This window comes from Haliotis cracherodii, unplaced genomic scaffold (genome assembly GCF_022045235.1).
Source record: "Haliotis cracherodii isolate W230 unplaced genomic scaffold, xgHalCrac1.p SCAF_2, whole genome shotgun sequence".
Lineage (NCBI taxonomy): Eukaryota > Metazoa > Mollusca > Gastropoda > Lepetellida > Haliotidae > Haliotis > Haliotis cracherodii.
The window spans coordinates 68,642,439-68,658,238 of record NW_027266275.1 but is presented as its reverse complement, the minus strand read 5'-3'; the positions used below and the strand labels follow the sequence as shown (position 1 = coordinate 68,658,238).

Genomic DNA, 15,800 nt, shown 5'->3' with positions numbered 1-15,800 from the left:
GATGATCATATTTTACAAGCATTTCATCTCGGTGTTTTTTTATGGTGAACCGCAGGGTTATTGGAGTAATATTCTACAGGCGTTTCAGGTGCCTGTAGTGAAAATGACATGCAGAATGTGAAGCTAGTGTTGCTATGAACGAAGTAAAACAGTAATATGTGAACGATGGGTAAAATACTTACTAAGTATGGTATATGTTGAGTGTTTGTATTATTGTATTACACCTGTTTTCTGCATTATTTCAGAACCTCGTGAATACACATGTCAGAAAGAAATTTCTTTCCTCTTTTATTCAATCTATACCAATCATGTGTCTACGTATAATATTTTGTCGTATTTCTAATGCATATATTCCACACATGGTAGTGCAACTGTGTTTATAGTATATTTATTTATTGATGACTATTCACTGCATATTTTCATTTTATGAGGTTCTAGCTTGCGTCCCTGAGACGGAGTATAATATGTATTATGTTTAAAAAAGAATGTGTTTTATCTAGGAGGATTTGTTAAAGTCTGATTGTTTGTCAGTTATTTTGTTTGTTTGTTTGTTGTTAAACGCCGCATTCAGCAATATTCCAGCTATATGACGGCGTTCTGTAAATAATCGATAAATACAAAGCAATATTTATTTTTTCTTTTAAGTCATGACATTGGTTTGGCTTTGTCATGGCAATGTTTTACACAGACACTTTCTTCAGGTAACATAAGAATAAAATAATACTACATTATCCCTACGGATATTTGTGTTACATCATAGAGAAATAGGTCAATGAATTAAGTTAAATACACCGACACACACATAAACACCATGAAAAAGCGATGTAAAAACACCAATCAACAATGGAAATGGAAAAAAGGGAAATATGGGAGGCATAAATTAAAAGGTTCTCAAGTTAGACAAATGTGGTAGATCTACACAATAATAATACATGGTTTCGTAGTTAAGGAAACGAATACTGACTGGTACGAATGATTGACGAGAACAATATAGAGAACAATAATAAAAGGATGATAGAAAATATGTCACATGATACAGAAATACGAGTAAAAATGACTAAAATCTATATTTTTCATAATGATGAATATAACTCATGAATGCTAAAATCTTAGAATCGTAAAACAACATCATCTCTACGACAGGCAGTATTGATATTGGTACGATTGATCATTGACTTAATATTAAGCAGCTTGTTAGTTGTTTGTGTTATCCCAATTTGACTGCAAACACTGATTGACATATTGTCTTATAGTTTTCCAAAGAAAAAGCATCGAATGATTGTTTAATTAAAGAACTTAACTGAACGAAAATTGTTTTAATGATACCAGTTGTTTTATATCTCTTTCAAAACAAAACCAGACACATTATCATGGCCACACGCACGAACACTGAGTTGGCTGAAATAATTCATAATATCATTTTTTGTTATCACCAAATTTTGTTTTGGATCTTTAATACTTTTCACTTGCGAAGGTTTTTGTCGTTATTTTGTTTCTAAACTTTAGTTCTATACAAAGATCTTATTATTTCATGCATAATAGTTTTTTAAAAACATTTAACTTTCATGATCACCGCTACAAAAAACTCGCGTTTTGTAATCCAAGGCTTGTTGTTAGGATAGATCTTGATTGTCTTAACAGATACAATAGAGTCAACGCAAAAGGTCACATGTCACTGCGGGTCTAGGTGAAAACAAAAAGATATAAAACTCTGAGAAAGCCTATAAAAGGCTATAAACAAATATCCCATATAAGAAATGAACCTATTCCATTAAAGACTCATCACATTATTTCAAATATTTGTTGGCAACCTATACCGAAACAGCCTACTACCTACTCTTATACAATATATTACTCCAAAGAAATAAAAGAACATCCAATGCTTTCGAATTACCGTAGTTAAGCTGTCATGCCATGATAGATTAACTGGAGTAATATGAAAGAATCGGGTGTTCTTTAACTTCTTTTTGGTAGTATGTGTCAAAACGTTACTCATGTTATGACCTTCCACCGACCCGTGAAGATTTCCGGGTAGAATAGGTCTTCAGCAACCCATACTTGCCGTAAAAGGTGACTATGCTTGTCATAAGAAGCGACTAACGGGATCGGGTGGTCAGGTTCTCTGACTTGGTTGATGCATGTCGTCGATTCCAATTGCGTGGATCGGTGCTCATGGTATTAATCACTGGCTTGTCTGGTCCAGAGTTGATAATTTACAGACCGCCGTCATATAGCTGGAATATTGCTGAGTGCGACGTTAAACAACAAACCAACCAACCATCTGACGCTCACTATTCTAAAGAAAGAACAATGGCAGCCTGGTTCCCTGGGTATGCTGCGCTGGCGCTTCATTGACCCAGGCAATGACTGCACAATTGCCGCATCCACCAGACGAACAAACATGGCGGACACGCCATGTATTTACTACAGAAAAACTCTAGAACAGGTGGTTAATATTTTTTCGACGACCACTTTCGAGTCTCGAAACAGCTTAAAGAATGTTTTCCTTCACTGAAGGTAACAACAGACGTTATTCTCGTGACATTCATGAAAATGCTAAGAACAAATTGTAACCATCCGTTCTAGAGTTTTTCTTTTGTAAATACATGGCGTGTGCGTCATTTTTGTTCGTCTGGAGGAGGCGGCCATTCTGCAGTCATTGCCTGGGTCAGTGTAGCACCAGCGCAGCATACCCAAGGAACCAGGCTGCCATTGTTTTTACTTTAAAATAGTGAGCGTCAGATGGTTGGTTGGTTTTGTTCGGCTAGTGGAGGCGGCCATTGTGCAGTCATTGCATGGGTCAGTGTAGCGCCAGCGCAGCATACCCAGGGAAACAGGCTGGAACACTGGTAGGTTGATTAAAAAGATCAAATCTACGTTATGATAGTTGCACAGAAAATCGTTTAATCCTCAAAACTAAAATGAACATGTTTCATTACATTGTTGTATGCAACCGCTTATTTGACGCTCCCTACTAGTGCTTATCACACATTCATTAGGAGAAGCTGTTTACACAATAATCAATACATGAAGTCAGTCTCTGTGTACTTACTTTGGTTCTACAAAGAGAATCGATTCACCAGAAAATTGAAGTCACAATAACTATTAAACGTGTGAAAAAATATATCGGCATATATTCTACCATTTACATAAAGAAAAGTAAATTTGATTTTTTCTTCTAGCATTGCGTTTAGCATTTCAGTCAATCAAAACATTCTCTCTTCTATTTATTTGCTGTATGTTGGTGATATCATACCCAAGGACGTGAAAGCTTGATGTAATTCAGTCAATGTTTATCAATGTTAACTGTGTTTACTACGTCATCGATGTGGGGACATGTTAACCCCCTGGATGCCGAGTTATTTTTCTGGCGCACATTTTCATAAGATTTGAAAAGTGCACGTTGTAAGAAAATTCGGTTTACTGGGTCTACATCAGAATATAAAATGACGCAGGGATGTAGAATATTAAATTTCCATTTTGTTGGTATAAAAATGAACTGCTAATATTAATTCGTTTGAAAACAGAGATTGCTAAGTTTTGCCCGAGAGTTTGTTATACGTAAAAAATCAAGCTAATTTCGCAACTTTTTATCAAATACCAATAACATTACATTCCAATGATTGTTTTTTTATTTAACACCTTCATTGAAACTGTGAGCTGACAATATACTGCCTAATGTCTGAACGACATGATGATATATGAAATGGATGTGTACGCTTATATAACCGGGGTGGTTTAGGTGAATGAATCACTAAACGCAGGTTGATTTGTTGATGACCGTTTTTTAATTCAATTGAATTAATGAACAGAGGCCCAGGTGTATGGCACTGTGCCCTATGATGTCACAACATCATACATCATTAGATTTACCGGGACACACCTGTGACAGTTGACTGAAATATTTCAGCGATGAACTGAGAACTTGTCTCCATACAAAGTCAATTACAAGTGTAAATTCAAACTGACCAGTCCCATAATGCACCCTGTCACTAAAAGTAAGGGGCTGGGGCGAGACAATAGAGACCAGAGAAACAATAGGGAAGGCAAGCGCAAGGGTGACTGTGCTATTGTAATAGTGAAGCAGGTTAGATTGGGTGGTTAAACTAGGTCTAAGACTAAGACCGGTGACGATATAACCGGCTCACGTGAAAATGGATTTTATAAACACTATCCCATGTTGCGGAAAGTTCTCTTCGGATTTAGTGTTTGCGTAATTTCGAAACCACTCGACGTTGACGTTTCGTAATGATCTTTGGTGGTTAAATACATGACAGATACCCGTGATCATTAATATCCTATTTTTGTAATTTCATTCATTTTCAATAAATTTGCTTCGTTCGTCATATCACAGAACAGATAATTTGCCTCAGAATTTACAACTGTGAATTGTGTGAATGATGTATGTTGAATTTTATTCGACTTCCAAGTGAGGGTTGATGAGAAGGGATACATATGTCCCTGTGGCATCCAGGGGGTTAATGGAAGTGTTTAGAGCGTTATCTTCAACACTCTTTCATGACTTACATAAACCGATCGATCACCTTTATTATAAGCTTCTAGTCACCACTGTTCAGACAAGGGAGACGAGTCAGAGGAAATGGCTGTGAAAGTGTTCACGAGCATTTTTCTCGGCACTATTGTTCTCGTACAAATTCACGGGATGACGCTTGCTGGACAAGGGGAACTTTCAAAACACCTTCTTGAAAGCTACAATCAAGAGGTTTTCCAAACAAATAAAGTGTTGGATATTGGAATATATTTTTCCCTTTCCCAAATAGTAGAACTTGATGAACAGCGACAATCATTCTCCACCAGTGGATGGTTCACGTTCCATTGGGTTGATGATTCATTAAAGTGGAACGTTACAGATTTCAATGGTACAGAGAAAATATATCTGTCTAGTCAAACAATCTGGACCCCTGATTTACTGCTCTTAAATTCCGCCACGGGAATGAAGCTTTTCAATCACCAACAAGTACCTGTATGCGTGGAACACACTGGATTAGTAGAATGGGACCACGGTGATCTCTTCCAGAGCCAGTGCGACTTTGATATTGTCCATTTTCCGCTTGATACTCAAATTTGCAATCTTGTTCTATCAACCTGGGTTTCAACGTCGGACAAAGTTAAGTTCACACCACTTCCGCATCATTTGGATCCCTATACTACGGGTGGGAATGGATTATGGCAATTAAAAAATATAACAACATTTCTAAAGGAACATGAGTACCCTCGACTAATTGTAGAACTGACCCTGAAACGCCGACCATCATATTACGTCTACAACCTGATAATCCCCATCACACTTCTATCTCTTCTTAGCTCCTTGGTGTTTGCTCTGCCAATAGAGTACGGTGACAAAGTGGCTCTATCCATGACGGTTCTACTCTCCTTCGGCGTGTTCCTGACTCAGATGACCACAGACATGCCAAAAACGTCCCGCCAGACGTCCTACCTCACCATCTACCTGACCGCTATGCTCACCCTAAGCTCACTCTCTGTGGCCATGATGATCCTCATTCTCAGGATCTACAAGCGCCAGGGAAAGGTGCCCAAAGTGCTGCAGAAATGGGTTGTTCTCTGGAAATGTTATTCGTCAAATAAAAAGCAGACTGCTGCTGTAGATCAAGATCATGCTGATGACGTAAATGCCAAGGTGAGCACAGAGGATCCATCCTGGATGGATGTGTCTGCCACGCTTGAAGCCATGTGTCTGAGGTTATTCCTCTTCATGAATATCAATCTCGGCATCGTTCTCTTCACTGTACTCATAGTATTAACAAATTGACTGTTGGCTGGCTTTACAGTTTCATGCAACAGGGTAACCCTTGGTTCCTTTGAGTTGATTTTATCACGAGACGAGCTTCTTCCGATCACATCTAGATGAGATTCTTAAGGTTTGTATTTGTAGACAGAGTTAACATTCTTTGCCAAGCACATGGGATACGTCTCGCAGACTGATTCCAAATGTGTAGGTGCTTGACCACAAACGGCACAAACTGTTGTCTAATATAAAAGGGTGCGCCTTTCATCTCGCCCTAAACCATGTTAGAATTCAATGGAACCTTGTGTATGTTAATTGAATCTCCGATTAAGTTATCACTGAATTCGAAGCTTATACATATGAACAATTATTGTAAATAGTAAAAAAAGGTAGGTGTCCGTTTTCCGGAAACCTTCCAGATACCTTCCCACTTTGAATCCTACCTGGAAATATTCAGGCAAAATGTTTTGTGTGTCAATTTAGTGTGAAACATATCCGGACTGAACTGAAGATATCCGGAAGGTTTCCGAAAGGTATTCAAATGCAAGTTTTGTTCATGTTTTGTTTCTTGTAAATAATGTTAGCCTGGGCATATCTGATAGCTGCAGTAATATTTCGTGACATTTTAGTTCGAAGTATCCCCTGAAAGCGGAGATTTCTGCGCATGTACTTTTGTAGAAGACAGTTTTCCAACAACATTCATTAATATTTGTTTTGGGATGTTTAGTGTGTTTAATAAACAAAAGGAATTTCTAGTAGACGTAAGGACAAACAGGATGCACAGTTGTTAGCTGGCCTTAGTAAGTCGAATGTTTATCAATTTTGGAAAAAGATTAACGCCTCTGTGGGAAACAGTGAGTGTAATTTTGTGGATTATTTTAGTAAATTGGCTAATCCAATTGGTATGGTGTTTATCTGCAACGGGTACCCGGGTATGGTCGGGTAATAGGGTGGTGGGTACCCGGCTAGTGAATTTGGACTTGTCCCAGCCCTAGTTTACACCCTCTGGTAGTCAAAAACCTTTATCTGAACAGGCAATGAAAGCTTCATTTTCATTGTAAATAGTTATTAATAGTAATAAGTATATTTCTGTTGATATCCAGTACCAGTTAATTCTATTATCAATTCAACCCATATTATGTTATGGATGTGAGGTGTGGGGTTTTAGGGAGGCTAATGCAATTGAAAGATTTATTAAAGAGATATTAAGTGTTAAATTATCTACACCATAGGCATATGTTTATGGTGAATTCGGGGGTACTACAATTGATAAGTGTGCGGTTCGTTAGAATTGTTAAATATTGGCTGAAAATTTTAAAGTGTGATCCAAATAGATATAGTAGTATTGTGTATACTACTAGTATTACGGGCCTTTGGGTAAGAAAAAAATATATATATACACACACACACACACACACACACACACACACACACACACACACACACACACACACACACAGATGTGGAAAAAACAATTATCAAGACCTGACTGTACCTATCAATGAAGGATTCCTTATGTTGTAAAATACCGAGTAGCTCTAACACGTTTTAGGCTCGGTTCACATGTGTTCATGATTGAAAAAGGGAGATGGGTTAAACCCAAATTACAGCTAGAACAGCGTCTATATACATTTTGTCACACTGATATAGAGGATGAATACCATGTTTTAATAATGTGTCCAAAATATATGGAGTTACGACGGCTGGATTTGCCAAAATATGTACACCCTAGTGTTTTCAAATTTGTCCAGTTAATGCTAAACTGTCGCAGGAATGTCTTTCTTCGATTCGAAAAGTGTGTGTATCACTTTTTGAATGAACGAAATAATGCATTATGATCAAGACAAGAAAATATTTGTAAGTATACACTTTGGCAACTAGTGTGTGTGTGTGTGGTGGGGGGGGGGGGGGGGGGGGGGGTGTCTTGTTTCATCTGAAATGTTGAGCCGTGCTATGTGCGCTTGGATATGTACTGTGTTACCATTTGTATCTGGCCTCATGCCTATAAATTAATTTTGACTTGACTTGCCTTGCCTTGATGATATCCTCAAACATCATGGTTATACTTACACTTTGTTTTTAGAAATAATTGGAAGTCGTCGGCTATATGTTCACTTGGACCTATGGTCCTGGTGAGATTATTTTAAGAATATTTTGAACGGTACGTATAGATTATACTAGTTTGATTGAAGTTTGAAACACAATATGCCCCACCTTTAGATGACATGTACCAGATTACGTCCTACTATAGTGAGCATGTCTTCAGTTTGTGTTAACATTACACATTTTGTACTCAAAGATAGTGACCTTATAGATATATCAGTTGCCACTATTTTAAACACAATCCCAAAGGGCTATACAGAACTTAAACCATTTATGAGGGGCTTCAGCCAAATTCTATGTGAAAATTAAAATATGGCAAATGCTACTCATTGAAAGTAGGTCACGTGTATGTATTCAAATAATATAACAACTACATGTATAAGCCTTCACAAATATGTACAGATAGAGGCATATAGTGATAATGGAAAACATACCATTCACCATAGCCTTGACGATACACTCAGGATCTTTTCCAATGTGGATCCTGCTCTGAAGAAGACACGTTCCAGATTTTATTGTCATACAGTAACCACTTAATGGGTTAGCTTTTTTGAGTGTCTGACCTTGAGAGTGAATTTGACATTCAATATCAGTGACAAATATTTCAAAAATATTTCAAAGGGCTAGCTAGCATACAAACCAAACATGATGTCCTTTGGTAGAATTCAACATAACAATGAATGGTCACTGTAGTGGATAAGTATTCAAATCATTTAACCAGTCCATGCATAAAAGGTGTAGGTAAAGCACGAACTTTTCCAACTTCGACCCCCGACCAAAGGAAGAGTTAGGCCACAAACAAACGTTTTACCTGGATATGACCGTGATCTTTGACATAACGTATCAATGTGTCATCAAACTTTCTAAGGGCTTACAATTATATATTCCAGAGATGCCAAAGAATGCACTGGTGTAAACCCTTCAAACATCGCCATTTACACAATTGTATAATAAGACACAACCACAAACAAATTATTGATTTCATATATTCGTTAATGCATATATCCCACAGAGAATTGTGTTTACATGATGACTTTTGATGCAGTACGTGTTTTCCTCCTAATCTTCAATACTCATAAACCAGCGTGAAAACTGTTCGCAAAAAGCACCTTCGGACCATAGTCACCAGTTCAGAGTTAGTTAGCCCCGTTCCTCATTTTCCTTCTATATTGTTTCATCGAGTTTGTACAATATTGAAGTTTCAACAAATTTTCCATTTGGTGTTTAGACCCACTTTCGAAAGCAATAATTTCCATTTACCATCCCTCTGAAGTGTTCTCCACGTGGCCAAATACAGTAATTTCTTTGGCAAACGCTCTCTGCTCATCACTCATGGGTCCCACTCCAGCCTTGCGTTGGTTGGTCTTCTCTCATCAGCCAGACCGGACTCTGAGTGTGTCCTAGGGCTGCAGTAACTTAAAGTAATGATCTAAACCTAAACATTTAACATTCATAACCTTAAACTTTTCTGTTTCCTTCAACACTTGCACAACTCTACTAACTCACAGATAAGCTGATTAAATAGCTTGGGTAGTTCAGTCGCTTCTGTTCAGGGCCATGGATAGTGTCACTGAGTCTCTTACAAGTTTACCATACAATAAGGTTGTTATTGTTCTCTGGTTCTGCATGATCTCTTCCATCATGTAAATATCCGTTTGATACTGGATATACTTTTCACAGAAATACTATGCTCCGCTGCTGTTGTTGTCATGGGTGTTCCCTCTCAGACACAGAATCATCAGTGTCAACTATCCCGGAAAGTTGCAACAATACCATCGTTGGAGATTAAGAATGTGACAATTGTGAGACATTGCCTTATATGGGATATGTGGAAGTTGCGGTTGAAACTATTTGAAACTGCCGGATTACATCACAAGAGGGTATCCCTGCAGGTCTTGTCCTAGAATTCAGTCACCTCTAACTACAACGGGGAGTGATGTACATATATACTGTCATGGGTATAGGAGACAAGAGGCAACTAGTTCTCCGTGCAGAATTCATCAGGAGAGCATTAAGTCGACTTCATGATAAGATTGCAGATCAGACTCTCAGTTTATTATGGCCTGGAATGGCTAGAATGTTATTCTTATAGGATCACCTTGGTGCTTGTAGCATTTAGAAATAACAATAGCATGTGCAAATGTCTACAAGTGACGACAGAGTGCAAAAATCACCAAAAAGAACTTACGAACAATAATTTAGTATTTGTCAGTCTATATTATTTGCTGAATTTTCATTTGATTGGAATTACGTTCAGAGATGCTAACGAGTTCATTAATGCAAAGAATTATTTTGTATTGGTGTAAAATGATGGTTGCGCGTTCGAGTTGCCATAAAGTTATGATATTCTGGCTTTATTTGGAGATAGGATAGAAGATGATGTGTTTTCAGTAAGTATTATACGCTTCAGAGCGTGAAGTATCAGTTGTAACCTGTTACCCATTTTCTGATAATGGACTGCAGGATGACTATCTGGTTGATCATATTTTACAAGCACTTCATCTCGGTGTTTTTTATGGTGAACCGCAGGGTTATTGGAGTAATATTTTACAGGCGTTTCAGGTGCCTGTAGTGAACATGACATACACAATGTGAAGCTAGTGTTGCTATGAACGAAGTAAAACAGTAAATATGGGAGGCATAAATTAAAAGGTTCTCAAGTTAGACAAATGTGGTAGATCTAGACAATAATAATAAATGATTTCATAGTTAAGGAAACGAATACTGACTGGTACGAATGATTGACGAGCTCAATTTTGTGCCCTTTGTATTTGTTTAAAACAGACAGATGCCAGTAGTGGAAAGTGAACGTAAACATACTTTGTGTAAAGATATAAAGCAAGGATGGGAATAGTGGGATCAATATTAAAATCTTAAGCGGCAAGGACAATATAATCTTTGTTTGGCCTTTTTATGTACCAAAAACATGTGTATTTACTTCAGGGAACGTTTCAATAGGAGTAATTGTTGCTTACAGGGAGACTAATCTTTATGTACATTGTACTTGCTTATCATTTTCTTAGATTAAAAGGATGATAGAAAATGTGTCACATGTTACAGAAATACGAGTTAAAATGACTAAAATCTATATTTTTCATAATGATGAATTTATTTCATGAATGCAAAATCTTAGAACAACATCGTCTCTACGACAGGCAATATTGATATTGGTACGATTGATCATTGACTTAATATAATACAGCTTGTTAGTTGTTTGTGTTATCCCAATTTGATTGCAAACACTGATTGACATATTGTCTTATAGTTTTCCAAAGATAGCATTGAATAATTGTTAACAGAACTTAATTGAAAGAAAAAAATTAATGATACCAGTTGTTTTATATCTCTTTCAAAACAAAACCAGACACATTATCATGGCCACACGCACGAACACTGAGTTGGCTAAAATAACTCATAACATCATTTTTTGGTATCACCAAATTTTGTTTTGTATCTTTGATACTTTTCACTTGCGAAGGTTGTTGTCGTTATTTGTTTCTAAACTTTAGCTCTATACAAAGATATTATTTCATGCATAATAGTTTTTTAAACACATTTAACTTTCATGATCACTGTTACAAAAACCTCGCTTTGTAATCCAGTGCTTGTTGTTAGGATAGATCTTGATTGTCTTAACAGGTACAATAGCGTCAACGCAAAAGGTTATATGTCACTGTGGGTCAAGGTCAAAATATAAAGATGTAAACCTCAGAGAAAACCTATAAAAGGCTATAAAATATGTCCCATATAAAACATGAACCTACTCAATCAACCATACATTACATTATTTCAAATATTTGTTGGCAACCTATACCGAGACAGCCTACTACCGTAACGGCTACTCATATACAAAATACTACTCCAAAGAAATAAAATAACATCCAATGCTTTCGAATATAGCTGGAATATTGCTGAGTGCGACGTTAAACAACAAACCAACCAACCATCTGACGCTCACTATTCTAAAGAAGGAACAATAGTATGTTGATTTGAGGATCAAATCTACGTTATGATAGTTGCACAGAAAATCGTTTAATCCTCAAAACTAAAATGAACATGTTTCATTACATCGATGTATGCAACCACTTATTTGACGCTGCCTACTAGTGCTTATCACACATTCATCAGGAGAAGCTCTTTACACAATAATCAATACATGAAGTCAGTCTCTGTGTACTTACTTTGTTTCTACAAAGAGAATCGATTCACCAGACAATTTGAAGTCACAATAACTATTAAACGTGTATTAAATATATCGGCATGTATTCTTCTCAGCAGCATGGCGTTTAGCATTTTAGGAAATCAAAAACCATTCTCTCTTCTATTCATTTGCTGTATGTCGGTCATATCATATCCCAAGGATGTGAAAGCTAGATGTAATTCAGTCAATGTTTATCAACGTTAACTGTGTTTACTACGTCATCGATGTGGGGAAATGTTAACCCCCTGGATGCCGAGTAATTTTTCTGGCGCACATTTTCCTGAGATTTGAAAAGTGGTCGTTGTTAAGAAAATTCGGTTTACTGGGTCTACATCCGACTATAAAATGACGCAGGGATGTAGAATATTAAATTTCCATTTTGTTGATTCAAAAATGAACTGGTTTGAAAACAGACAGTGCTAAGTTTTGCACGAGAGTTTGTTATACGTAAAATAATCCAGCTAATTTCGCCACTTCTTATCGAATACCAATAAAATTACTTTCCAATGATTTTATTTTTATTTAATACCTTGATGGAAACTGTGACCTGAAAATATACTGCCTAATGTCTGAACGACATGATGATAAATGAAATGGATGTGTACGCTTATGTTGGACGTTGTACATTCGATTCGAAAAAAAGATTGCCATAAAGGAAGAAAATCGATTTTCAGCTATGACGTCAAAAGACGACAGACAGGTATACACAAGCACAAATAAAAAGGGGCACAACCCTGCTATGCTTGGAACTAGTCCATTCGAACTCAGATGAGAGTTTGCTGTGGATCAAAACAATAAGGTTTTGTATTTTCTGTGTTTACTATGTACCAACCTATACGGAACACAGACATCGATAATGAAACTGTGAACGTTTAGGTATTGTAAAAAATCGAAAGAAATGATGAAATCGTACTACATAAAAAGGGAAGTAAAGGGGAAAGCGATGTCCCTAACTAGAGGGTAAATTAGTCTTCAGATTGACCCACTGACAAAAACAAAAACAAAAACACAGACTATTTCAAAACAAGCAAACATATTTTTAATATTTGCCTTGTGTTTGTTCATTATCATGTGTTTATTTTTCTTCGTCTCATATACATGAGATGTAATAACCGGCGACGATATAACCGGCTCACGTGAAAAAGGATTTTATAAAACTATCCCACATAGCGGAAAGTTCTCTTCGGAGTTAGTGTTTGCGTGATCATTAATATCCTATTTTTGTAATTGCATTCATTTTCAATAAATTTGCTTCGTTCGTCATAACACAACAGATAATTTGCCTCAGAATTCACAACTGTGAATTGTGTGAATGATGTATTTTGAATTTTATTCGACTTCCATGTGAGGGTTGATGTGAGGGATATGTGGTTTAGGTGAATGAATCACTAAACGCAGGTTGATTTGTAGATGACCGTTTTTTAATTCAATTGAATTAATGAACAGAGGCCCAGGTGTATGTGCCTTATGATGTCACAACATCATACATCATTAGATTTACCGGGACACACCTGTGACAGTTGACTGAAATATTTCAGCGATGAACTGAGAACTTGTCTCCATACAAAGTCAATTACAAGTGTAAATTCAAACTGACCAGTCCCATAATGCACCCTGTCACTGAAAGTAAGGGGCTTGGGTGAGACAATAGAGACCAGAGAAACAATAGGGAAGGCAAGCGCAAGAGTGACTGTGCTATTGTAATAGTGAAACAGGTTAGATTGGATGGTTAAACTAGGTCTAAGACTAAGACCGGTGACGATATAACCGGCTCACGTGAAAATGGATTTTATAAACACTATCCCATGTTGCGGAAAGTTCTCTTCGGATTTAGTGTTTGCATAATTTCGAAACCACTCGACGTTGACGTTTCGTAATGATCTTTGGTGATTAAATACATGACAGATACCCGTGATCATTAATATCCTATTTTTGGAATTTCATTCATTTTCAATAAATTTGCTTCGTTCGTCATATCACAGAACAGATAATTTGCCTCAGAATTTACAACTGTGAATTGTGTGAATGATGTATGTTGAATTTTATTCGACTTCCAAGTGAGGGTTGATGAGAAGGGATACATATGTCCCTGTGGAATCTAGGGGGTTAATGGAAGTGTTTAGAGCGTTATCTTCAACACTCTTTCATGACTTACATAAACCGATCGATCACCTTTATTATGAGCTTCTAGTCACCACTGTTCAGACAAGGGAGACGAGTCAGAGGAAATGGCTGTGAAAGTGTTCACGAGCATTTTTCTCGGCACTATTGTTCTCGTACAAGTTTACGGGATGACGCTTGCTGGACAAGGGGAACTTTCAAAACACCTTCTTGAAAGCTACAATCAAGAGGTTTTTCAAACAAATGAAGTGTTGGATATTGGAATATATTTTTCCCTATCCCAAATAGTTGAACTTGATGAACGGCGACAATCATTCTCCACCAGTGGATGGTTCACGTTCCAGTGGGTTGATGATTCCTTAAAGTGGAACGTTACAGATTTCAATGGTACAGAGAAAATATATCTGTCTAGTCAAACAATCTGGACCCCTGATTTGGTGCTCTTAAATTCCGTCACGGGAATGAAGCTTTTCAATCACCAACAAGTACCTGTATGTGTGGAACACACTGGATTAGTAGAATGGGACCACGGTGATCTCTTCCAGAGTCAGTGCGACTTTGATATTGTCCATTTTCCGCTTGATTCTCAGATTTGTAATCATGTTCTATCAACATGGGTTTCATCGTCGGACAAAGTCAAGTTAACACCACTTCCGCATCAATTGGATACCTATACTACGGGTGGGAATGGATTATGGCAATTAAGAAATATAACAACATTTCTAAAGGAACATGAGTACCCTCGACTAATTGTAGAACTGACCCTGAAACGCCGACCATCATATTACGTCTACAACCTGATAATCCCCATCACACTTCTATCTCTTCTCAGCTCCTTGGTGTTTGCTCTGCCAATAGAGTACGGTGACAAAGTGGCTCTATCCATGACGGTTCTACTCTCCTTCGGCGTGTTCCTGACTCAGATGACCACAGACATGCCAAAAACGTCCCGACAGACGTCCTACCTCACCATCTACCTGACCGCTATGCTCACCCTAAGCTCCCTCTCTGTGGCCATGATGATCCTCATTCTCAGGATCTACAAGCGTCAAGGAAAGGTGCCCAAAGTGCTGCAGAAATGGGTTGTTCTCTGGAAATGTTATTCGTCAAATAAAAAGCAGACAGGTGCTGTAGATCAAGATCATGCAGATGCCAAGGTGAGCACAGAGGATCCATCCTGGATGGATGTGTCTGCCACGCTTGAAGCCATGTGTCTGAGGTTATTCCTCTTCATGAATATCAGTCTCGGCATCGTTCTCTTCACTGTACTCATAGTATTACAAATTGACTGTTGACTGGCTTTACAGTTTCATACAACAGGGTAACCTTTGGTTCCCTGGAGTTGATTTTATCATGAGACGAGCTTCTTCCTATTACATCTAGATGAGAATTCTTAGGTTTGTATTTGTAGACAGAGTTAATATCCCTTGACAAGCACATGGGATACGTCTCGCAGACTGATTCCAAACGTGTCGGTGCTTGACAATCAACGGCACAAACTTTTGATCTCGCCTTAAACCATGTTAGAATTCAATGGAACCTTGTGTATGTTTATGGAATCTCCGATTAAGTGATCACTGGAGCTTATTCATATGAACAATTATTGTA

At 37.5% G+C, this 15,800-nt stretch overlaps 1 protein-coding gene across 1 annotated transcript; it reads left to right on the top strand.

Moving 5' to 3' along the window:
* The first annotated feature begins 3,979 nt into the window (after positions 1 to 3,979).
* On the top strand, positions 3,980 to 15,487 carry LOC139467748 (uncharacterized). The gene is made up of 3 exons (XM_071249256.1): positions 3,980 to 4,087; positions 5,222 to 5,767; positions 14,921 to 15,487. Exons 1-3 carry the CDS (start codon positions 3,980 to 3,982, stop codon positions 15,485 to 15,487), a joined length of 1,221 nt encoding a protein of 406 aa, XP_071105357.1.
* Positions 15,488 to 15,800: the final 313 nt, after the last annotated feature.